Source organism: Dermacentor albipictus, chromosome 1 (genome assembly GCF_038994185.2).
Source record: "Dermacentor albipictus isolate Rhodes 1998 colony chromosome 1, USDA_Dalb.pri_finalv2, whole genome shotgun sequence".
NCBI classification, from domain to species: Eukaryota; Metazoa; Arthropoda; class Arachnida; order Ixodida; family Ixodidae; genus Dermacentor; species Dermacentor albipictus.
The window spans coordinates 79,290,298-79,316,298 of record NC_091821.1 but is presented as its reverse complement, the minus strand read 5'-3'; the positions used below and the strand labels follow the sequence as shown (position 1 = coordinate 79,316,298).

The following is a 26,001-nucleotide window of genomic DNA, read 5'->3' as shown; positions in this document are numbered from 1 at the left end:
TAATTGCATATTTGTAAGCAGCACACAAGATTAGATGTGCCCTGAAAGTTTCATGTTTCAAGAGCATTGCGTGAATACAAAACCAATCAATCATGAGGCTGGGGTTCCGTTCAAGCAGCAGTTCTGTTTAAGGGGCAGCTCTTGAAAGTGAAAACTTAAAGTGACTTTCTGGATGTGTTTTTTCGTCAAGTGCCTTTGCCTTATGAAAGGTTTCATAAAGTTTTCATAAATCGATTTCAGTCAATTTGTTGTTGTTATGCTCAGCAACACCTAGGCAACATGCTAGAGGCTAAAGGTTTTCCATATCTTCAATAGACAAAAGAGGTAGTGGCAGTAAAACTTTAAATGCAATTTTCTCAACTTTCTTTTTTTCGTCAAGTGCTTTTGCCTTACAGAATTTTTGATAATGTTTGCATCAACCGATTCCAGCGAACTAGGCATATTTGTTTTTAGTAATATCGCAGCTACATTATAAAGCTTTCCGTTTTTTATTAAATGTGATAGATTATTAATTAGATCAAATTTAGGCTAATTACTGCCACATTGTTTTTTTCTTCCCAACTTTGGTATCTGCTTGTGATAATCACAATTACTTTATTGGTATTTGCTTAGCTTTAGGATGTGCAGTGGGCCTTTGGAAATGTCTGCACATTTTTAAAAACACTTTATTTTAATGAAAAATTGCTACAAAGGCCCGTAAGAAATGACCTAATTAGGAGTATTGTATTCTGTCATATCTTTCTTCCAAGTGACATACTTGAAATCTAAATACATATTTGAAATCGGCATTCTACAATATATCTGCATGCAAAATTTAAGCAACATATGTTGAAAAATAAAAAAGAAGTTTTCATGACCCTCATTCCCCGTTACAGTCGTAGCCACAACCACATCCGGTTGTCAGGAGTCATGTTTGCTGCTCAGCAAATGTTAAAAGACACCTACCCACAGGAAAACTTATAGTACAATTGTACATTCGTGGGGTATCTGTGACAGCCAACTTGTAGTAAATCACCTGGACCCAGGTCAAACTAGTGTGTGCCCAACTGCCAGCCAAACTGTTCCACTGAAATGTCAGCTTTGTCCACCTTGTCCCACAGCAAGTTAACTCGTCCTAGCTAGAGATCATCTAGAGGTCTGCTAGAGGTCCAGTTGACTGCCATCTTGAACCAGATGACCTTAAACTGGTCCAGCTGAACTGGTCCCAGCAAAACATTTTTTTCTTGGGTATTCATTTGTCTAGACTATACATCCATAGTTTTTACTATAAAATACAGTCACAACAGCCGTAACAGTCAGTAGATATATATGTCCTTAGTCTTGTATGAAAAAATTTGAGACATCAGTTATAGGTAGCTGTCGTGCCTGCACTGTAATAGATTGTTTCAGGGAAAACTTGTCAGGAGGTGTCAGAAAGTGCAGTGACCTTAGCTCTTATCTTTTTAGAACGAGACATTGAAGCCACCATTCCAGTTCCGGGACATGGAAAAGGGTCTCATCTATGAATTTTTGGTCAAGGCAGGCAACCACTATGGCATGAGTGCCAGCACTCTTCCAGTTGTCATTCATCCACCAAGTAAGTTGGTCACTTGTCACACATGTGAAAAGCTGTGTGTGAAAGCAGCATAGTATGCTTGTAGTTCTGGAGGGCTCATTATTTCATTTTAACGCGATAGTGTTAAGTGCCCCGTGTTGCAGAATATCCAGCATCGGTGCCCCGCATCCAGCGTTGATCGTGTTGTGAGCGAAAAATCATTCTGAACCATGTATACCCAACCACGCAGGCCCTTCGTGTAGTGCAAAGACGTTACTGAACTAATTTAATTTCTGAAAGTAAAATGCTTCAGAAAAATCATAAATTACAACTTACACACAACCTACGGACATGATAGCGGCGGACTGTAATTTGAATATACGAGAAAACATAATTCTGTTATGCAGAAACTCAAACATAAACCCCTTTTCCAGCATTTCTACCATTCACAGAGTGGCGCACTCTCAGTTCCTCACAACAACACCACCCAGATGACGCTCGGCTCTGCGCATTCGCGGCCCATGCAAGAGGCTGCATTTCTACTACAAAGCTTGCCTTCGTGCATAGCATTCGCTGCCAGCGTCTCTCAGTAAACATTACAGTTACATAAGCCGGCAAGCATGAGAAGCAGTCAGGGATCATTGAATGCTATCGTGTTCCACTCTTAAGGTGAAGCTTAAGCATCCTCTAAATTTTTTAATCTGCTGAAAGCTGCAGAACACTCTGGCCAGTTATGCTTGAAGTTGCTGTTGTTGCCAAGTGGATGCACATGATGTGGCCTAATTGATGACATTGATGCTCAAGACCATATGGTATGGTAAGAACATATGGTATGAAGCATAGAAACATAGAGCATACGTAAAGCTGTCCATAAATAAATATAATAGCATTTTAAAACTTAAATTTTACATGATTGCATATTTACTTGTCTTCACTCATGTACTGTTTAAACCAAAACCCTATGTTTACAGTAGTTCCACAATACAAATTTACTGTAGATGCTGAAAAAGTCTGCATTATTACACCAATTTTTCTTTCTTGTCACTCAATGTGCAAATGCGCATGCATCTATAACTACTACTTCACATGCGTACAGATGCTCCCTTCCCTTCATTTCACTTTCTTTTTTGTTGCTTACCATAAGCATTCAGAATACCAAAGTGGCAATAGGGGATAAATGATGTCTTGAAAAGAGACTGGCTTCGTCAAATGTCAAAAGGTAGCAAAGCAGCACATTTTACCGAAATAATCATGCCAGACAGTGTCATATAGAAATGCGCATGTACAAGTGTTACACAACACAGAAATTTGTCTCTTTGAACACCCCCACAAAAGAGGCGCAACAAGGAAAGGTAATGTTGATCAGACCATCCTTGCACCTTCTTGCACACCTTGCATACTTTGTTAATTCTATTCATATAATGCTGCTTTGCAACTGCTTTTTTTATGGTCTATTTCTTTATTTTTCATCAGAAGACATGACAATGTGTCAACTGGATATTGATTAGAGCACCATAGGGAGAAGTGTAATTTTAATTTATGTTTCAGTGCTGTGTACTAGAATACCCGACTCCATTGGCTGCAATTTCTAGTGCAGTCAAACCTCATTACAACGAAGTCGCATCCAACACAAAAATGCGTGGCCCTTGTGCCATTAAAACACATGCATCATCATCATAGAAAAATACCTTTGTTATATCCGATGTTCGTTGTAAGCTCACACACAGATATCGGTAAAAGAATTTGAGCATTTTATATTTACTTTGTTATTATTTGTGTTTATTGTATCGAGGTTAGGCTGTACTAGTAGGGAGGTATACTTTCTTGAAAATTCAGCAGTAGTATAAAGGCATTTACTGTAAATAATACAGAAAGCTTGTTCCCACATTGTCTGCAGCTCTACCTGGACAGGGTTTAAGCCTGGGCGGAAAGATAGCTATTATACTGGTGATGACAGCACTGGTGCTGGTGATTGCTGCTGTGCTGGGCATTTTCTACTGGAAACGCTGGAAGGCCAAGACAAGGCCTCCTGGTGTCTCGTTCGAGAATCCCACCTACCTCAAGGATGGCGTTGTACTCCAGGTAGGCATGGTGGTTATGTTCCACAGCGCATATGCATGTTTCATGTGGCAGAGCAGTCAGGCCCAGTAAGAGGAATTCATGGTCATGTGATTGCATGCTGACTTTGTCTTCAGTTGAGTGCAATGTAGCATTATTGAGGACTGTGGCAAACAGCCTCTGCCTTATATAAAACGAAACTGATTGAGAGACTCCAAGAGGTACCGGCTAAAGCAATACGAGATAATGGAGCTTTCTGAAAATTGTGCATGCAAACTGCAGTCCAACACTCGGAATTTTCTTGCTCATTAGGCAGTGGTGGAGCAGTACGTCAGTGGCTATAGCACTCTGGTGGTGACCTTGATGTTGCAAGTTAGAGTATTCTTAATCATAGATGTACAACTGCTTTTTGACAGTGATTGGAACACCAGGTATCACCATGACATAATGTATTTACATGCCATCCGAGACCTGAATACAGAGCAACAATGTCATTATGCAGAACAGTGTGGTACAACCTTAGACACTTGCATTATCAAGGTCATACACACACGCATAGAATGTCTTTTTCTTTTTTCATTGGAAACAGGTAAAGGAAGTAGCCTGGTCACAGATGGGCTAACTCCACCTTTGCAGCCGGGTTTAATTAACAGCTACTGGCAGTTACAAGAATTTGAAAGAAAATGTAGTTGCCTTAAGTAATGACAGGCTTCCACTTTGCAATTTACAGCTGTGCTCTAAACAACTAGCGCTCAAAATGTTTATTAATAAAATATTGATTTACACAGCCATGGAAATTAAACCTACAGATTGAGCATGTTTGTCAATGAAGTGGCACTGCTAAGTCATTATCTGACTTGCCTGCTGCAGGTTTTTGCACTGTCCCTCATAAAAGGCGCGCCGCGCGCGCATTGGGACCGCTGCCAGGCGCGTCGCGGGACTCCCTCTCCCCTGACGACGCTTCGCCGTGCTCCCGGTTTAGATTACTATCTATCTCTCTGCCCATGCCGATCACGGCGTTTGGCTGGCGTAGATCGTTTCCCCTCCGAGACACCGAGTTCTTTGGTTCGTTTCGTTCGCTCAGGCGCACGTTTCGTTGCCGCGCCGAACGCTGCGTTGCTCGACGCTCACCGCGTGATAGGTGGGCGCTAAGTCCGATGCGGGGCGCATCGTAAGTGATTGCTGTGCCGTAGCGCATTGTCTTATACCCCTTGGCGGGTCGACGGGAACGCTGTCGCGTCCCACTCTTGAAGGCGAAGCTTAAGCGTCCTCCAATTTTCTTTTCCAAGCTTCAACTAGATCACTGTCAAGAAAGTTAAAAGAAAGTGCCCAATAATCATTAAGACAGTATGTGCCCGAGCACATACATAGTTAAATGAAAAGAAGTGCTTGGGCTCTTTCACTTTTCTTATTCAAGGTTTTCCAAACCTACTTCATGGCTGAAAAGGACATTCACAAAAAGCCAGTGAAGTAGACACCCATAAGCAGTAACAATTTATTTCTAGTTGTACTAAAGGAATGTTTGTTTGAAACTATAAATTATGTGTACTAATTTGACAAGCCCGCCTTTATTTGCTGTCTGCACTGCACCTAACAGACTTAAAGGAGGCACTTAGCTGGAGAAAATTCCAGTAGTCATTTGCAAGCCCAGGTCTGTCTACACATACTAACAGCCCTCCTTCTCCTTTTTTCTGTTTTGACTGTACTACTGCCAAATCCATAAAAAAAATTTATTCAAAGGTTCCATGCAACGTCTTTCATGAAAGTTGTGAAATATGCCTGGTATTAAAGGTCACATTCTCATAGATCCTTTTCCAATGAAAAATTTGTGAATGTGCTTTGTGTGAACAGAGTTAGTTATTGGCAATCAAATGCTGCCTGTGCCACATCCTCACAGCCTTTTCCTGTGCTCGAAGATAGGTATATTCGCCCATGCGGAGCAGTGCCCGCCATCCTGTGCCCATCATCATGCAGAGATTTGTATTGGCATTGCATCAAGATTGTGGTGCAATCCTATGCACATGCAGCCCTATCTCGTAGGCCATAGTATTGGCGCAATGGTATCATTCTCTGGCTTCATGTGATACCACTGCCCTGTTAGCAGTGAGATTTTCATTGCTGCTTGTGCCAGAAGCACTGCCCAGTCATGACATCGGAAATCCAGCCAATGGCTATCATGTGTATAAATGCATAAGGATATACATGAAAAGTGGCATGGATTTCATAAACTTGAAGGAAATAACGGGCATTCTTTTTAATGAAATATGAGGCTTAGATGTTCATGACAGCATTGTCTAGCAGTTAAGCATGTTTACTTAATATATGTTAAAAAAGTCTCACGGAACCCCTTCCTAACCTCTTTAGCACCAGCACCATTACCAGTAAGGACAACCATAGGGTATCAAGTTGTGTCAGCTCCATGTTTTCACAATTCTTTCCTACTAAAGTGCAGCAGTGATAAGTCATACTTATGGCATTGCAGTTTTGAAATAGGGCTTCAGTTGTGACCTAAACTGTGGCGGTGACTTTCTTTTGTGTGTAATCAGTCTCAGTGTTGCGAGGTGTTGGACGCATGTTATGCACGTGCAGTTCACATAAGCCTAGCTGCTTACACGCATCTGTTTGCTCTTTGCAGAACACATCGGGAGAGGGCACAGCCAAACCTGGTGAAACGACTGTTGAAAATGGTGGCCACCGAAATGGCCGGCCACGGGCTGTTGAGAACTGCTATGAGGACATCCGTGCAGTCAGGCTTTCCTCGTGATCACTTAGGACTGATTGCACATCCTATATTCAGGCCTCCTTCTCTCTCTGTGAGGGAGCTCTTCATATTGCCCTGCTGCTACGTTGGCTGGATAGAGCATCATGAGAGCTTCAAGGCCTGTGTCTTATAGTGGAACAAGGACAGCAGGATATTACCTAGTGACCATGAAACCGTGGTGTTCTCAAAGAATCTGCCATGTTGTGTGTGCCTCGCCAAATGTAACGAGGTCAATGTTCTTGCGTGACAGTGAGAGAAAAGGCTGCTGCGATGACACTTTTTCAGTGTCTTGGCAAATATCTTCCAAACATGTTTAATGTCTTGATGAACAACCTTGCACGAAACCTCAGTTTTGGTTCTTTGTGGGCACATGATGGCATGGTGATGCACAGCCTTGCATCAAGATTGTTGCCCCTGGAGGTTGTTTTTTAGATTTTGTTAAATGAGATGCCTTGTGCTTTCTGGATAGGAACATGTTGTGCATCCCATCGGCACACAGTAAGCATGTTGTGCCTTGCATCTTGCAGAGCTATGTGCTATTTGGGGCATATGTCATCCCCTTGCCACATGTGCCTTGTTACACCAGAATGTGCGTGCTACATGCCTCATTTTTCACAAGTAGAACCCTCTGTCTGCATATAATGCTGTGGAAGCAGAGTTCACGTCAGCATAGAAAATGTAAACTGGCTTTGTTCGAAAACTATAGTATTTACTGTGCAGTGCCTGGCAGTCCTAACAGAAGCAGCACACATTGTCTCCTCATGCACTGTGGCAATTTACTGAATTTGTCACACTTATTTCCTTCATCCTGGCACTTTCCATTACTTCACGTACTCCCACTTCCTAAAGGAGGTTGTTTGCAGGTTTATTACAGATGTTGAGGAAATGTGCAGTTGTGGCTTTGAAGCAATGTCATTTGTGTGGCAGTTCAGTTCAAAGTGACATAAGCACAAAAGCTGCAGAACTTTCTCTATGAAGTACCAATGCAGTTAGTGCTGGTGAGTTGACCAGTGTTATGCTTAGCCTGTGTTTGTATGCAAGCTTTGAAAAGGAAGGCAGCAAGAAGTCAGAGTACTTAAGAAAATTTAATCTAAGCAAGTTCAGTTGCTTCTTGTGCTGGCACCAGCAGAAGGCAGCTGTCACCACACATTGCTTTGTATATAAATAATATGTGATAACAAAGAAAGCGTTTATGACATGTATGTTACGGCATTCCATTTCCTTGTTGCTGTGCTTTTTTATAGTGTATTTTGTGGCTTCTTTCGTGTGCAACATTTGTTATGGCCTGGTGTAGTTTAAAAAAATTGAAAAGCCTAACAAGGCAATTTCATCAACCATAACCGTGATATCATGCAGAGTGATTTTAGTTGTGTATTTTAGCTTTTACATATGTTCAGCTATTTCACACTTTTTATGGCATTAGACAGGATTTCCTAGAGAAGAATACAGCAGTCATTGTGATATGCAATGGTATCTTTGTAGGGTCTGTGTTATTACCATTGCAGTAAACATTCCAGTGTAGCTTGCAATTGATTTCTGTTGCAGATGTTCAAACAAAATGAATTGTGTCATCACACCAAGCATGGACTAAGGTTACCAACCAAGAGTAAAAGGCAGCCATTTCATTTGGAAGCATATTTTAACATCAACAAGCATATTGATTTGAGAATCTGCTTCAAAATGGCTTTTTTTTGTGTGTGTGTGAAATCTTGGTGTATATGTTGGATATTAGAATCTGCTTCCAACCTGCACTACTGCAGTGCCTTTTGCACACACGGTAGGACTGCAACATCAGCCGCAATTGTTCAAACTGACAACAGATTATGGGAGCAGTACCAGGAACTCTTCATGTCTAGCTGGCCCTTCTTTAAAAAAAGAAAGAGCGTGGAAGGAGGCAACTGTCCAACCTTTAGTAACGCATGTGACACTGATATTTTTATTTCACTGCAATGGTGGATGTGCAGCCTCACAAAAAATTTTCAGCATTCTCTTTTTTACCAGCAGATTTGTATGGTCGCGTAGTCTCACACTCGTACAACAGTAGCAACATGTGACAGTATGTGCAATGTTCACAACAAAGTGACCTGTTCCAGTCAAGCTCAGAGATGTTATTTTCAGAGAAGTATAGATGCTATTTTCTCTCTTGCACTGAAAAGGTGTGTACAAAATGAAGCAGGATTGCTTGCCATGCTGTTCAGTTTATTGTGCAAGTGGAGGGAATTTGTACATAAACACAAACAATGCCCATGAACAAAGAAAACAGCGATTATACTGATGCTGTGCATATACATAATTTTATATTGAAATGCAGAGCTGTAAATAATGCAAATGTTTTTTTAAATAAAGAGACTTGTGTTTCTTTGATTTGCACTTTTTTTCTTGTACTGTGTCCCAGAGCCATTCCTAATACGGCATAGAATTTCGTTGGCCGAATTGTTTGAAAAAGTTCTTACTAAAGCAACAAAATGTTTTGCTATTCATTATGTATGAACCACAGCTCCCCAGCTGTTACCGGTGCAGTGCTAAGGTGCAGCTGCAACGTAAGACTATTCCCAAGATGTAACAACTGAATAGCTGAATTGCCCCTTGTGTGTCATTCTACCGAGAAGTGCGTAGTGCACACTTCAGTTTTGAACTGCCTGCTTGTTACACAAGAGAATGTAACTTTCTGCAGTTCTTGTGTTGTGCAAAATGTATGCATGCGTGTGTGGCTGTGGTACATACAGCTACACAGACAGACAGAACTACTATATGCTGTTTTGTCTGCATGTGAAGCTGTATGGATGTACATCTGTCTGCTGTCAAAACAAATGTAATGTGCAATATCTTGCAAACATTAATCGGAAATATGCTTTACAAAGGTGCAATTTGACCCAGCCGATATTCCATTCTTGTACCTGGCCTTGCACAAAGGAAACAGTTACAGGCTCATCTCTGCAAGAATCAACCAGAACACTATGAATGCACACACACAATGCAAATATGAAAGTGTGCACTAAATGCCAGACTGGCCAAAGCCCTTCATTAATTACTGCAACATTATTTCATCTAATATGAGCTGAAGTCGGCACAGACTTCAAAGACAGCAAGGCAACAAAGAAATTTGCACTGTTACTATGGTGTCATTGTATGCTCTAGTTTTCTGAAAGTACCTATGACTTTCAAAATATTCCCCTGGTTTTGCCATGCAAAAATTGGTGCAAAAAGAGGGGAACATTGGGTTTTGGATGTGCAAGCAAGGCTGCTTCGAACAGTTGAGCCTCGATTGCTTTGAAAGACTAGAGCACCCGGAGACCATGACAAGGGAGACGAGTTTTTCTTCATTGCCTTACAGGGTACCTGAAACAATTTTCCTTGTACCTCAAAAAAAAAAAAATTATGGGGTTTTACGTGCTAAAACCACTTTCTGATTATGAGGCACGCCGTAGTGGAGGACTCCAGAAATGTTGACCACCTGGGGTTCTTTAATGTGCACCTAAATGTAAGTATACGGGTGTTTTCGCCCCCATCGAAATGCGGCCGGCGTGGCTGGGATTTGATCCCGCGACCTCGTGCTCAGCAGCCCAACACCATAGCCACTGAGCAACCACGGTGGGTCCTTGTACCCAAGACAACCACCTATACATAGAGGGTATCTCTCATGGAATGCTATCTTAGAACTTTATATCGGTGCACTATATTAGGCGAGCTATAACTGGTTATACTTTACCCTCTTCTCAAGCTGCGGTGTTCCCCTTCAACCTTTATTTTTTACGGCCATGGCTATATCCCTCCTCTTCTTGGGCACAATATCATGTGGCAATGCAAGTGTTGTCTACTTCCAGCTGATCTGAACCAAGCGCATTCCTGCACATCTTTCCAATGCAGTTTTTCTGATTACTGTGCTGATGGTCTACATGTAGTCTACATGCAGACGCTGCAGTTTACTTTTTGCACACACCTCCAGTGCAACACAAGTGCGTTACAGTGCTGGTAACATTCACGTTTCTGCAACCGAAAGACATCGCTCTGCCTATGACCACACGAGAACAGCCCTCCTGCACCCAACCGGATGCCGTTGCCACTGTACTATTATTAGCCTTTGCTGCATTCTTCCTAACCCCTTGCCTTCTTTTATGCAGCCTCGCAAAGCTTCCACAAAGCCCAGCTTTTCGGAAGAAACTCCATTTCATTTATTCCCCAACACACACATGCAAAATGCATGTGTACTGACATCTGTAGCAGATGATCTGCATTCTCAGGTGAAAGTGCATCATTGGTTTGAAGAAACATTTGTATTTAATGCATTTGAGTATTTCTTTCTTCAGGTACACAATTTACTTTAAAATAAGCTTGATGGAGTGGCATGCTTCAAGTATTCCTGATGATGCCATGTGAGAAGCCAATCAGATTGCTTGCCCGAGTGACATCACTTATCCATTCTTCGTAGAATGGGCAGAGCCAACTGAAAATACAGGCAGCAGTGTCACTGCGATCTGTAGCTACACAGATGTTTAAAAATGAATAAGTTACACAATTCATTCCGAGCACTGGAAGTTGGTCCTTGATTAGAGGGACCTACCCTTTCGACACTGTGACATTGTACAACTCTGTCAAAATTGTTTCAGGGTCCCTTTTAAGTTCATCAAGAAAAAAACATCAACATTCAAAGTGTGACAGACATTTATTCTTTCATACCATGATGCAAATAACATACACTCCAGGGCAACATGGAGGAATGCTTCAATGCTAACCAGGGCTTCTAATCTTGTTTTGACCACATACCAACTTCACAGATCTAGCAAGCAAATAATTCCATGACAACATCTACCATTGACTAAACGAAAAAAGAAGTCACAGAAATAACAAAAATGTAAAGTGTGCTTCACCTTGATACATTTACCTTCTTTTGTGTCGAAAGTCATACCATCCTTGGTATGAATGCCCCAATTATATTTCTATGCTGGTATACAAAAGAATGTGAGTCTTGTGTGAAATTTTAAATGCAGGAAATATCCAGTACACTCTGTAGCTTCTCTGGTTGAATAATGTGAGGCTAATGCAGTCCAGCCACTTTTTGACAGCATAGAAGCCAGAGCGATGCGTGGAAGCTTGATGCAGCAAAAGCTTCAGTTAGTCTAAAAAAGACACAATCACTACATCACTGTCAATGTCTTTCTTATATGCAGTTTGAGCTGCTGTACGTATATAACTTCTTACAAGTCATGTTCTTTGTGTTTTAACCTGACATTCATATTTAGAATCTTTGCAGTGATTTTATCTAGGCCTAAAACCCAAGGCAAAAGAATTGCTCACACACCCGTCCACAAAGAATTTTACAGGCCAAATTACAAACACATGCCTCACAGAAAAACAAAATGTTGAAGGAACAAATGCTGGTGAAGGAAGACGAAGGCAGGCCTAAGAACTTTGTTACAAAGAAAACCTTCCAGCTTTAGAATCCAGCCTGGCAGTAGATTCATCCTTGGCCTGTTCCAGATGAAATCCCATTGCTTGACTTTCTAAAGTGCCGCCATGAAGGCCTGGAATGCGGTCATATGCTTTATCTAGTTTGGCTCCACTGAAGTCAAAGCCTGGGTTCTCTATTTGAAACTTCTCCAGGTCCAGTTTCTTCATCATCTCATGCATGATTTGTGGATCTGGTGCATACTGTCCATCAAGCAATGATTCCCACACCTTTTCTGAATTAGCAGGTTCTGTCTTAACAAGCAAAATCAACACCCGCTGCCTCTCTTCAATGGTCCATGTTGATTCATCAGCAACAACAGTGCGATGAAGATTCCCACAAAAGAGCTCTTTGCTATGCACTGCGCAAGAAATGTGTCTGGGAGTGATCTGGATTCGAACGTCCTTGCCTCGTGTGCCTTTGGGAACTTCAATCTCGACAAACACTTCGCCGACTGTCTGCCACCAGCGACCCCAGGGTGTTGGGCAACTAACGGCACCACTCCGCTCATCAAAATGGGACAATGGCATTTTAGTGTGCTCTCATGGACGAGTCAGACCTGTGGCAAATGAGGAAAAGAGAGGGCTCATAAATATTCAGAGAATCTGGGTTGTGAAGAAGAGGAGTGCCAACAGCAAGCAGCATCACTAATTCCACACACTAGAGGCTGATGCCGAAGACAGTACACTGCCTACCAGTTATTACTCTACTATAAGTCAATAAATCTCTCTATAATTGGTGGAGATGGTGGGTATACTACTCAGCGCCTCCACCAAATATAAAGAGATTATTATAAGACTGCAAAGAAATAAATCTATTTATAGGATCATTAGTAGTTAAACGGCCCCACACCAAGTTCAGACATTGTTAACAGACAAGCATGGTGTGCAGATCATGCTGACAATCATGTCTCCAAAGCATTAAACTGATATATGCTGCGAAGACAGCTGTAAATTCTAACAGAAACCCTGAGCACCCATCTTGAAGGAGCTGCTCTCATCACCAGCAGAGACAATAGAGAGTTTTAGTGTGTCCAATACTTGCGTAAAGGCAAGCAGACTAGCCATCGTTTTACTGGATGAGTGGAGACTTGAATGTGAATGGCCTGCATGGTGCACCTACCTGGTGTCACAGAGCTCAATCAGACAAACACAGAGCTAATATTGCAGTAACCAAGTGTACGCTACTTCACTGCTGGAGTAAATTTTTGACAGCGGTGTAATTGTGTTGCTGCCAAAAATTTACACCAGCAGAAGAGTAAAATACACTTGGCTACTGCTTTATGAGCTGTGCTTACCTGGTTGAGCTCCACATCACCAGGAGGCTGTACCGTCCAGGTTGTTCACATTTGCACCTCCACACAAGCAGTAAAACGGCTAATCTGCTTGCCTTTATGCAAATATCGAACACGCAAAAACTCTTTATTGTCTCTGCTGGTGATGAGAACAGCTCCTTCAAGATGGGTGCTCGGGGTTTCTGTTAGAATTTGCAGCTGCTTGTGTAATGCGAAGACATGGGATCGCTCCCCACCTGCGGCACATTGTTTTTCCGTCCACTTTAAATTCCACTATTTACGATTTATTTATTTCAGTTAGTAAGTACAAGTAATTTTCCCTGTGTTGTTCTTGGTGTCTTTGTTTGTTGGCTTCTTATATATATATATATATATATATATATATATATATATATATATATATATATATATATATATATATATATATATGTGAGTGGTGGTGCTGGCTAACACTCCCAGGGTTCTACTAGAACACATAAATACACAAGAAAGTGGATGGCGAAATGGCGCTGCGGTAGCTCAATTGATAGAGCATTGCACGCGAAATGCGAAGATTGTGGGATCGTTCCACACCTGCGGCAAGTTGTTTTTTCATCCACTTTCATTTCCATTAATTTGTTGTTTCTTTATTTTATTTATTAAGCACAAGTAATTTCCCTTATGTTGTTATTGGTGTCAGTGCTTGTTGGCTTCTTATAATATGACTAATAAAAATCTGGCTTCTTGGTTAACCCCCTTTCTTCTCGTTCATTACATAACGAGGGTCTCGAATCCGGCAACAGTGATGCCTTCAGGTAGCATGTGTGGGTTTATTGACCAGTTGCCTTCACCCAAAAAGATCACATTCTAGCGACGCCTGCAGCAAGAAGAACGTTCCACGTCCGCCGCCAAGGTTTGTGAGTGGTGGTGCTGGCTAACACTCCCAGGGTTCTACTAGAACACATAAATACCCAAGAAAGTGGATGGGGAAATGGCGCTGCAGTGGCTCAATTGGTAGAGCATCACACGCGAAATGCGAAGGTTATGGGTTCGGTTCCCACCTGCGGCAAGTTGTTTTTTCATCAACTTTAATTGCCATTAATTTATCGTTTCTTTATTTCATTTATTAAGCACAAGTAATTTCCCCTATGTTGTTCTTGGTGTCAGTGTTTGTTGGCTTCTTATTATAGGAGTATATATATATATATATATATATATATATATATATATATATATATATATATATATACTTCATCTGTGTGTATATATATATATATATATACACACATTTGATAAGAGTAGCAATTTAAGAAACTTCGTGTGACCTCGAAGAGTTGTTCACTGAAGTGACGGCCTTACATGAGTATCTACAAGACCTCATAGGAGGAGACAGTTCAGTTTCACAGCCCGAGTCCTCTTGCACCACCAAGAATATGGTGTCTCTCGGAGGTGTAATCTTCCTCTGTGTAATTGTCATATCCTTCGCTACCACCAATACTGCTTCACCTTTCCGGAGAAACTGCAGGTTCTCTTCTTTTTTTCTTTTTTTGTGAGTCCGAGCATAAGAGCTACTGCGCATGACTGCTGTTGATTCTGATTTTCACTGAATCCGGCTAAGCCACATTTCGGTTACTGAGGGAATTATAGAGGGTGTCCCAACTATCATGCAAAAATTAAAAAAAAAACAAATAAACAGAGCAATTGCGTTACTCGAAGAAAACCTAGTGCATGCTGTTTTCAGTACAGTGGAGTAGCCGCCAGTAATTATTTCGTTACTGAGATTTAATTAGGTAACTACAATTAATTATCTAACTCGACAAGTAGTGTGCAGATCATCATAGTGTCAATGAGGCATTTGTAGGCACCCCCAATGACATCTAACTGCGGTGCCTTCAGTGACATACTAATTGTGTACCATTTTTTCAGACTGGTAATGAAACGCTACGAACTATGAAAAATACCACGACTGCGCTCCCACCCGCATCATGAAGCAACGCCCTAAAATAAGCTGATTGAAAGCAAGTGCTTTGCCTGTCACAAAGCCGAAGAGAAAGCGCATCACCTTAATAATGGTATGGAAGGAGCACCAACAGCAGGTTTTGTGGCTTCGCAGCTATTCCTGCCTCTCATATCTATGTCACACTTAATATCCGTCTTTCAAGGCCAACTGATCACATCGATAACAAAAGCCTCTTGATAACATGGCCACAGTACCGCTTTTACCATGCATAAAACGCAAAAAGCAATGCAATAGGATAGAATGTTTCAAAATCCCAGCTCTGCTTGCACCACATCATCTACAAGGCTATATTTTGTGCCTGAAACTTGCTTCGGACCACAGCCAAATATAAAGTGACGGTTTTCATTTCATGAGAGTATATACCTGCTGCAAAAACAGGTTTGTGGAAAAAAAATTAAACCAAAATAAACAGACTGGACAGCGACCCACGTGTAGAGAAAAGGCAAAACCGATGCATTCAAAAAAGTAAATGTATGACTTCTAAATGAGCCAAATTAACAATTGAGACGTCTACACGACAAAAAAAAAGAAAAAAGAAAAAAGAAAAAGAAACATAAGATTTCAGTGTGCCTGTATTATATATGAAATTGTAAGTGCCATTGAACACCAGCTACTGCCTAGAGGACCTGTTCAATTAAGTAGGTCTCCCTCTGTAGTTGCGCAGTACTGAGTCCGCTTTATCACATTTTCAGTGGCTTTCTTCATTACTGACGCTGGAATTCTATGGCAGATATCCATTATCCTTGCCTTGAGCCCATCTGACATCATCGTCTCGATCATATAAACACAATCTTTCACATAACCCCAAAGCAAGAAAGCTAGTGGAGAGAGGTCAGGTGACCTAGCCGGCCAATTTAAAGGCCTGTGCCTTCCAATCAATTGTGCATGAAAAGTTGCATCCAGCCAGGTTTGTGTTCGGCTGCTGTATGCTGGCGCCACATCTTGCTGATACCACAGAAGTGTAAGACGTAACAGTGGGACTTCGCTCAGAAACTCATGCACCACTCCTTCAAGGATTTCGTCCATGTAACGCTGTCCAGTCAATTTGTGATTGAAGAAGATGAACCGATTATAGCACCGGCATAAATTCTGCACCACACATTGAAGAACACTGGAAGTAGTGCCAATTGGGTTTTGCCCAGTGTAAATTGGAGTCCCTCCAATAGTATGCATTATGCAAATCTACCTGGTCGTTTCTGCAAAGACTGGCGTCATCTGTATGCATGATGTTGCTCAAAAAGGCCGGTGACTCATCGGCTTTTGTGCGAACCAATTCGAAAAATCTAAACGATTCTGCAGGTCCCTATCTTCCAAGCATTGGTGTAGGTTAAGGTGGTATAGATGAAAGGCCGAGTCATTTAGAATTCTCCAAACTGATGACTTGGAAATAGGTACCTCGGCGTCCACGTCGCCCCCGCTAGCATGAGGATTTGAGGCCATAAATGCTAGAACATTCGTGTGTAGGCAGGACTCAAAGATGGAATCCTCCACTGCTGTTTCTTGAAGCTGCCGGTTTGGCTCAGGTTTTCATAATTTCTGATGACAGTCAATGCGTTTGGTCTACCACGACACTTCCATGACTGATACATATTTGTGGCCTTCCTCTTGTTGCCATTTGCAGCTCCCAAGGCAAGGATCATGTCTTCCTTCTGCTTGTTAGAGAAAGACATGGCGAGTGGGATGAAACAAAACGCACCTCTAAAATTTTGCACTGACGTTGTCAATATGTTTTTGTGGCGATAGGTCTTGTGGGGAAAAAAAAGAAAAGAAAAGAACATCCGTGCACTCTATCTATGCTAAGAGAACAGCCATCACGGCATGTTTCCAGCTAACACTAAACACAACGTGTTACTTCAGCCAAGGTGCGGCAGGTAAGGAACTAGCTGTTCACAGTGTTTTTTTTCTTTATTTCATTTATTTAATTCCGGCTAACTCAGAGGGAGCCCATTTGAGGGTGCTGCTTTATGATGCGGTTGGGAGCGCAGACACGTGGTATTTTTCATATTTTGCAAGGTTTATTTATGTCAGAAAAAATGAGTACTTAGATGTCCCTTGGCTGTGCCTACAAGTGCCTCATTGACACTTCAGCAATTATGACATTACGTCTCGAGTTAAATAATTAATTACAATTACCCAACTAAATCTCAGTAATGACACAAATTACTGCCGGCTACTCCACTGTACTGGTAACAGTATGCACTAGGTTTTCTTTGAGTGACGCAATTGCTCGTTTTTTAAAAATATTGGTGCATAATAGGTAATTGGGACACCCTGTTTATATTTATGAGCTCTGCATGCAAGTGACGATGTTTCCATCCCTAAGAAATGTTGTACATTATTATAATGCTTTTTCTTTATGAATCGTTAGCATTGCTTACTGGAAAGAGAAGCAATATTGAGACACATATCATTCATGTGCATTTCACACGCGGTTGACAAAAGCAGCACTGCCAGCGCGGCCACAGAAGTCTGCTGTTTTTTTTTTTTTGAGGGTCAAGAAAGCACGTAAACCAATTTGAAGCGAGGTGAACATACAGGAACATATTCATACTCTAGGCATAGGCTAACCATAGCCATAAAAATAATTGTTAGTTATGAATTAATGAATGAATATTTGATGTTTAATGGCGCAAGGGCCAGATGTGGCCAAAGAGCACCATGCTGGTGTTAATGAGTTTGCAGTGGACTGATGGGTTCTGTGAACTTAATGTGACATAACTGTAAAGGGCCTAAAAGAGTTTATATAAATTCCATAAAATCTACGCGTAGTAAATTTATGGGAATGACTATTGACATGTACTATGAACATTAGAATGCATAGAGAAAGTATGATGCAATATATAAAATATGTGAGGTGCTAGAATTGTCTAGAGCACTACTGCCTCACCAGAGCCCTTGAAAGCCAAGGGCCTAGAGGCATGTACTATAAAATATGTGAGGTGCTAGAATTGTCTAGAGCACTACTGCCTCACTAGAGCCCTTGAAAGCCAAGGGCCTAGAGGTATGTACTATACAAAGAAAACTATCGTAGCGGCATCCTCTGGAAAGAGGATGCGCTACGAAATTAATGGGCTTGTGACATGGAGCACAACATCTTTCAAAAAGGCGAGGACTGCTTCGGTCTTAAAAGCAGTTCGTCACCAAGAAACATAGCCGGATGCAGGGGAATACAATGGTGGTATGCAAAAGAGAAATGCTTCCTCCTGTCTCTTTCGGCTTCCCGGCCCTCCAGGAAGACATGGAGGACGGTCAGCCTGTCGCCACATCTACCACAGGTTGGAGGCTTGTTACCAGTCAGGAGAAAGTTACGAGTGCCAAATGTGTGTCCGATTCTCAGTCTAGTGAATAGGACATCTGTTCTTCGTGTTTTCGTAGTTGGGTGCCAGAGACCTAACTTCGGCTTAATTAGGTGAAGCTTATTACTCGTTTCTGCGTCCCACAAGCGTTGCCAGTGGCTTCGTAGTTTGTTTCTTAGGAAAGGCTTCATGTCTATTGCAGGGACAGCAGCAGAACGAATACCTTGCAGTGCTATTGATTTGGCGATCTCGTCGGCAATCACATTTCCCTCGATTCCTCTATGGCCAGGAATCCAGCATAAAACTACATGTCTATGTGATAAATAGATGTTGCATAAAAGTGAGTAGAGTTCACTGAAGACAGGATTTGTATGCTTTTGTGAAGAAATGAGTGCTTTTAAAAGACTTAACGAGTCTGTGATATAATTGCTCTGCCAAGTTTCAGTTTCTTTATATGTTTTACTGCACACAGTACTGCATAGGCTTCTGCAGTGAAGATACTTGTTAGGGGCTTTAACACGTCAGATTGAGAAAAAGAGGGACCAACAGCAGCGTAGGATACGCCAGCATGTGATTTTCACGCGTCTGTGTAAAATTCGGAGCATGAGTTCTTCAATTGAAGCTCACGGAAATGCATGGCAATTTCAAGCTCAGGAGCATGCTTTGTGACCTCTACGAAGGATACGTCACATTCTATCACCTGCCAATCCCAGGCCGGTAATAGCTTAGCTGCAGGCATTAGGCAATGGTCGAGAAATGGGACGCCCATTTCTTCGCTAAGTCCTCTTACATGCAATGAGAAAGGCAATCTCATAGAGGGTCTGTTATGAAAAAGTGTTTCACATGTCACATCTTTAACGGTTGTGAAATACGGATGTTCCTTATTAGAGTGCACTTTCAGAAAATAGGTAAAGCTGATGTATGTTCTCTGAAAACGGAGTGACCACTCATCTGACTCGACATATAGGCTTTCAACAGGGCTTATCCTAAATGCACCAGTGGCCAGGCGGATTCCCAGATGGTGAACGGGGTCTAACATCTTTAGCGCGCTTGGGGCGGCAGAGTAATGTACTACAGCACCATAGTCTATTTGTGATCAAACTAGGCTCCTGTAACGATTCAACAGGCACTTCCTGTTGCTACCCCATGTTGTGTGGGATAGGATTTTAAGTAAGTTCATAGTTTTTAGACATATTGTTTTTAGACATTTTATGTGTGAAATGAAAGTGAGCCTGGAGTCAAGTATACCACCTAGAAATTTGTGCTCTTCGTTAAAAGGAATTTGTTGTCCGCCCAGTTCTAGAAAAGGATCTGGGACCAGGCCTCTCTTTCTTGTGAAGAGAACACAAGAACTTTTGTGGGGGTTGATTTTAAATCCATTTTGGTCTGCCCACATGGACACCTTGTTTAGGGCCTGCTGTACCTGTCTCTCACACACTGTGAGGTTGCAGGATTTGAAGCCTATTTGTATATCATCTACGTAGACGGAATAAAAAATAGTTGGTGGTTATGATGCACAAAGCGCGCTCATCTTTACGACAAAGAGCGTGCAGCTGAGTATGCCACCCTGGGGTACCCCAGTTTCCTGTATGAATGCACGCGACAGTGCATGGCCTATTTTCACCCGAAATGCACGCTTTTCTAGGTAGCTCTCTATAATATTTAACATATTGCCACGGATGACCAGTGCCGAAAGGTCGCGCAGGATTCCGTACCACTAGGTTGTGTTGTACGCTTTTCCCATATCCAGAAATCTAGATAAGAAAAATTGTTTGTGCACGAAGGCATGAGTGCGCCTAAAACCACACTGAAATGGGTCAAGCATTTTGCTGGACTCTAGGAGATGTACGAGATGGCGATTGATAATTTTTTCAAAAAGCTTACAGAGGCAGGTCGTAAGCGTTATAGAACGGTAGCTAGTCAGCAATGAAGTGTCTTTACCATGCTTCAAAACAGAGATCACAATAGCCTCCTTCCACTTCGATGGAGATGACCAGCAGCCCAGATAGTATTGAGAAGTGTGAGTAGCGTGATTTGTGCGTCGGAGTGCAGGTGCTTAAGCAGATCATACATGATTCTATTGGGGCCTGGTACAGAGCTCCGACATACTGATAAGGAAGCTTTAAGTTCAGTAATGGTAAAAGGATGGTTACAAGGTTCGTTTGGGATGCATTTCTGATTCAGTGGCTTAAGTTCTTCTATTGCTTTATGTTCTCTCCACAGTTTACACAGTGGAGAGAGTTTTCACAAGAGTCAGAGGTGTGTTCATGAGCACTGCATTTCGCGCAAGTTTGGCGGCCTTGGCAGCTCTGTGAGCTGTGACCGAAACGCTGGCATTTGAAGCATCGCAGGGGATTAAGGACGTATAGCCAAACACGAAGCTTGATATACCCGGCCTCGATGGACTCAGGCAGAACACTTGTGCCAAAAGTACGTATTAGGTGTTTGGTCTGTATTTCCTTATTGTCACACCTCATCTTAATTCATTTGACGTTGATGACGTTCTGCTCCCTGAAGCCCTCCAGGAGCTCAGCTTCAGTCAGCTGCAAGAGATCATCATCGGAGACTATGCCACGGGTGTTATTCATAGTACGATGTGGAGTTACTGTTACTTGGGTGTACCCAAATGATACTAGATTGGGTAGCTTTTCATATTGTTTCTGGTTGCGGAGCTCCAAGAGGAGATCACTGCTTGCCATCCTGGATGCTTTATAACCTGTACAAAAACTTGGGTGAGAGGCAGACACGAGGAATGGTGAGATTGTTCGCACGGGTTTGTCTGGTTGTTCAGAGTGGACTACATGGAAACGAGGGAAAGTTTCCTTTTGGTGGGCAAAAAACTTGAAGACATCATCGGTGCGCCCCCTTTTCAGGGAGCGATCAGGTAGTGGGGGGGAAGGAGGTTGCCATAAAAGAGTGTAATTTCGGCAGCAACGCCAGCCACCCATCGTGGAGTCCTACAAGGGGACGCTGCAGGACCTGTGAAACACAGCCTGCAAACACCAGCCGTACATTACCACTATAACCAAATATGAAATAACCTTGGTTGGCTATTCACACAAGGTTAACCCTTGCTGCCTGAAAAAATTGGAAGGGAAGCCAGGAAAGGACAGGAAAGAAGGAAAGTGAGAGAAAGACAAAGGTTGGAGGGAGAGAGAGAGAGAGAGGAAAAGGCAACTACCGATTTCCCCCGGGTGGGTAAGTTCGGGGGTGCTGTCTACATGAAGCCGAGGCCAAAGGGGTGTGTTGCCACCGCCGAGGGGCCGTAAAGGTCCAAACACCCGGCTCAACCCCCAGGATCCCCTTTTCCCCAGACACAGCTAAGCCGCGCATGGCTACACGTGGGAGGGTCCAACCCTCGTGTGCTTGGGTACGTGGTGTCGCAACACACCAAACACCTGCTCACGCAGACGCCCCTGCGGGGTAATTGTTAATTAGCTACTTCCTTCTCATTCAAATATATAATAAACTTTCTCCTGTGTATATATTTAAATATATTGTATATGTGCATGGTGTTTACAGTGTAAATTTAAAACAATGTTGAAGTGAGAAAATACGGATGAGGCAGCTGCTGCTGGTGCTTTTAATGTGCTTGTCCTCCTATTGTCAGGAATTGCAGAAATGAAGCAAAATTATGAATTTAATGCTGTGCACATCCGCACAAAATATGATGCAAAAAGGTATTCGCCACAATAAAATTTTAGGTGAAAATGTCTAGGCAAGCCAAAAGAAACCTCAAATGATGCGGGTGACAAAACTCCGGTAATGATAGGTGTGTGTGGGGGGTGAGGAGGAGGTAGCCTTCGGCATCAAGACCGCCCCCCCCCCCCCCGATGTTGGTGCCTATGTCTGCAAGTATAATCATTTGGGAACGCTGGCAATACATGATTTGGTGTAAGTAGCACTGCAAGTGCCCTTGTCTCTCCTCTCTTCTTGCCTTATTTTGCATCCAATGAAGCATGACATATTCAGAAAAGCAGGAGGGAAGGCATGTCAGCACACATCAGATGCAAGCTCAAGAAGATTATCAGAGTTCATGACAGTTCTGTAAAGCAAGTTATTGACAATGTCTACTTCTCTGCCACATTCTAGAAATATTTAATTTTCTCTCTTTTGAATTTGCCTTTACGATTCTTTAACTAAGGTGCTGCATTGTTTCAATAGAGCTTCAAACAGGATAGAAGCTGCTTCCTTGGCCTACATAAAAAGAACTGAATTGTCCTAGAAAATAACTATCGAACAAAAGACAGAAATATGGCTTGTGAATCATGCAATGGGTGAAAATTTGTAAACTGTTGATAGGGAGGAAGATGAAAATAGAGAAAATGCAGAAAGGTCAGCCTGAAGCAATAAATTCACATAAAAATCCATGTCTGTTACTTTGTTCAGAGGAAAGGAAATAAGAGCGGACAAAAAGAGGCGTACAAGATGATGAAGACGGGCAGAAGGATGCGAGTACATATAAATTCACATCTGGAGGGCCTGTGCGCAGCCACAAGTCTAACATGTTCAGAAATTAAAGAAGTAAATGGAAGGCTTGTTTTGGCGACAGAAAGTCTGGCCAAAAGCCCGGTAGGACGTCTTCAGCCAACAGACTTCCAATTAGTGTCAATAAATCTGCTATTCACAAACATACTGGGGGCAAACAACATGTGCCTTCCTGCAGTCTGCTCATTTAATATGGTAGACATATTGTTACAGAAGGATGAAAGAAGAGAGAGGAAGAAGAAGATCGGAGATGCTGGCTGCTGTGCGGGTTGATCTTCACACGTCGACGTTGCGGCAGTATTGGGAAGTCTGGTGAATGGTTGCAAGACTTTTGGCCTGCTTGAATTGTCGGCGCTCTTTAATGATTGCGTCAACTGTACAGCAGCTCTTGCACATGAGCAGATTAAACGTGTCATCAGCAATGCTCTTAAGCACGTGCCCGACCTTCTCAGCTTCTGTCATGTCATGACCGGCTTTACGACACACCGTGGGGGATTGGGCATGGGAGGCCAGTTCCTGCTTTGCGGCAATTTTACAGCAGGCTGGTTAGCCAAACAACTTTGTCAATTTCTCTTTGCACTGATCCCAGCTGGTTAGCTCCTCTTTGTGGTTTTCGTATCACACCTTTGCCGGACTTCTTAGGTAGAACAACAGGTTAGCTAGCATAAGCGTAGGGTCCCATCTGTTGATTCCACTCACGCGTTCGTACATGGCCACCCACTCTTCAACATTGGCGCCATCGGTCCCGTAGAAAGTTCCAGGATCCTTGGGTTACACAATGACAACCAAAAGTCACAGCGACTTAGCTGGTGATGGTGACGTTGGAGGTGGCAACGACGTTGATCCCGCATGCTCACCATCATTCATTGTGCGAATGGTGATGCGACATCCACTGCGGAGCTCCATTTCCAGCCGTGGTAGCCTGTACCTCGCACCAATATGTTACGGGGATGTTGCGAGTATATAAAAACTATATTTACAATATATATACAGGGTGAGTCAGAACAGCTAAGATGGCTGACCACCAACAACACGCAGCAGCCAGCGTCTCCGATCTTCTTCCTCTCCCTTCTCTCATCCTTCCTTAACAATATTATCATGTAAAAGTGACGCCTAATCCTACCACTAGCAGGAGGCCTTCATAGCTATGTTGGATTCCATGCAGCATTAAAAATTTCATATAAAGATTAGGCTAATAAAGTGGTGACTTTCCCATTGTGCCTAGCATTTTTCTGTTGCATTCCAAATTGCAATAAAGAGAAAGACAGGAACAAATTCAAGGAATGGCAGAGGTGCCCGAGATTGCAGTCTTGAGAAGGGTGGTATTATTATTGCACAGGAAATAGAAGGCACAGGACCAGCGCTGGTCGCGTGCTCTTCCTTGTCCGTGTGTTTTTGGCACTGTTTAAAATGAGTGACCTGTAGTTTTGATTCTAATAACCTTAAAAGAAGATTTCGTGCTTGCCATTATACTTTGTTTTCACTTAAATTTTGGAACATGATCATAATTTTTTGGTCCGCACATCTCTGCTCGCCTTGTTTGCCAGGAGAAAATTAAAATCTGCCTCTCAATGTGCACTCTGTCATGAGGGGCAAGTTGCTGCAGAGGGGTGCACACATTTTCCTGCCTGTTGGCAACTACAGATAGGGAAAAATTAAGCAAACATTAATGCCAAATGTTTTCCTAACCGATGAAGAACCAATAAATGTAATCCTGCTGGGAAATGCGGGTGAAAACAGAGCAGATGTAAGTTTAAAATATTCTCACGAATTTGCTAGAATATGGATACAGGTTACTACATTGAAACACAACTAGCTCAGCAAAAACTGCACCTTCACCTAGACTGCTCAATGCAGATAACATGAGTTATTTGTAGAAGCTAGTGATCCTGCTCCAATGCGTTGAGTGAAAGTTATTAATGTTACGCACATCTCCTTATTAGAAACCGTAAGGCTAGTATTAATGGCCAAAGGGACGGCAAAGAGAAGGAACGGTAGTTTCGAGGCTGTCACAACAGCATCTACAAGTGCTGCAAGTGGACTCCGTTATGCCTTATTCTTGGAATATCATTGCCTCTAAAGAGCCTTCCTGAAAGTGCCACGTCGTTCAGAGGTGCAGGTATCAGGTCAATTGAATGGTGTGTGGACTACGACAATTGACTTCAGGTTCAGAACAGGGCCAAGGCGCACGAAGCACACCCTCTGGGTATCTGTGACATCGAAACATGACATGGTAGCTTTTGATGCTTGCGCTTTAGGTATACCTGTTGCACGCCGTACACAGTTTTACACAGAAAAGTGGTTAGCTCCTCACCAGCCTTGCACGCAACAAGCTAAACCGAAGATATAGCACTAAAGTTAGCCCGCTCTACACCGTCAGCATAGTGGATTCCTCATGCACGCACATTTACCACTGGCTAAATAAACTACGATGCCTTAATTACGCCTGGCACTCACCGAAAGTAGAGCAATAACACTTTCTAAAATCTCAATAGACCAATACATCCACTTTTAACACAGGAAATTTAAAAAAAAATAAAAAAAAACGAAATATCCCAGCGCGTGTGCGCAGCTGACCATAATATGCGCTTATGCGGTCCAGCACAAAACGATGGTGAGGTTGCAATATTGATTTAAGCCACGCGTTAAATTAAATAAGGTAACAACTAATTAGGCACTATTAATCAGGCGCGCGCCTTGATGCAGAAGAATGGTGCCTAGACATAGGCGTTGCCAAAAAGAAATAGAAAAGAAGAACGGCTCATTAATTTGCTCAAATTGCACAAAAACACCTCTATTTAACTGACGTTTTCTTTTTTTTTTTTTTGAATAAACGAATGTGCACTACCTAGTTTATCTCAGTACCATTAGTCACTTGTTTTTGTTGGCTGGCTATTATTAGCACTGACGAAAAATCCAGTTTAGATAGGCACATGACATGCCAGTTACTTACCAATAAGTTATTTTAGCCTTGTTTAAACAAAATTACTGCCGCTGCTCGATCAAGCGCTAAAAGTGCGACTTCGCCACAGTACACAACCAAACACAACCTAGCGTTCACGGTAAAATAATGCCCCCAGCAAAATAAACGCCTCATGGTAGCCATACTCGGTTATGCGTTAGCG

The 26,001-nt window shown here is 42.4% G+C and overlaps 2 protein-coding genes across 9 annotated transcripts in view; one reads left to right on the top strand and one right to left on the bottom strand.

The window, feature by feature from the left end:
- LOC135915086 (Ig-like and fibronectin type-III domain-containing protein 2) overlaps positions 1–8,717 on the top strand; it is a 241,259-nt gene extending 232,542 nt beyond the window's left edge. For all 7 annotated transcript variants that reach the window (XM_065448070.2, XM_065448071.1, XM_065448072.2 and 4 more), the window contains 3 exons: positions 1,447–1,576; positions 3,432–3,616; positions 6,228–8,717. In XM_065448070.2, the coding sequence (XP_065304142.1) occupies positions 1,447–1,576; positions 3,432–3,616; positions 6,228–6,356 (444 nt within the window). In that variant the 3' untranslated portion in view covers positions 6,357–8,717. The remainder of the gene's footprint in view (positions 1–1,446; positions 1,577–3,431; positions 3,617–6,227) is intronic.
- Positions 8,718–10,997: 2,280 nt separating this feature from the next.
- Positions 10,998–25,987, bottom strand: LOC135915089 (nudC domain-containing protein 2-like). 2 transcript variants are annotated; one of them, XM_065448077.1, is made up of 2 exons: positions 25,830–25,987; positions 10,998–12,358 (listed from the first exon to the last, which is right to left on the bottom strand). In XM_065448077.1, exon 2 carries the CDS (start codon positions 12,327–12,329, stop codon positions 11,766–11,768), a length of 564 nt encoding a protein of 187 aa, XP_065304149.1. In that variant the 5' UTR covers positions 12,330–12,358; positions 25,830–25,987; the 3' UTR covers positions 10,998–11,765. The 2 variants fall into 2 exon arrangements, with proteins under 2 accessions (XP_065304149.1, XP_065304150.1); XM_065448078.1 differs by lacking the exon at positions 25,830–25,987 and adding an exon at positions 25,334–25,448.
- Between the last annotated feature and the right edge of the window lie 14 nt (positions 25,988–26,001).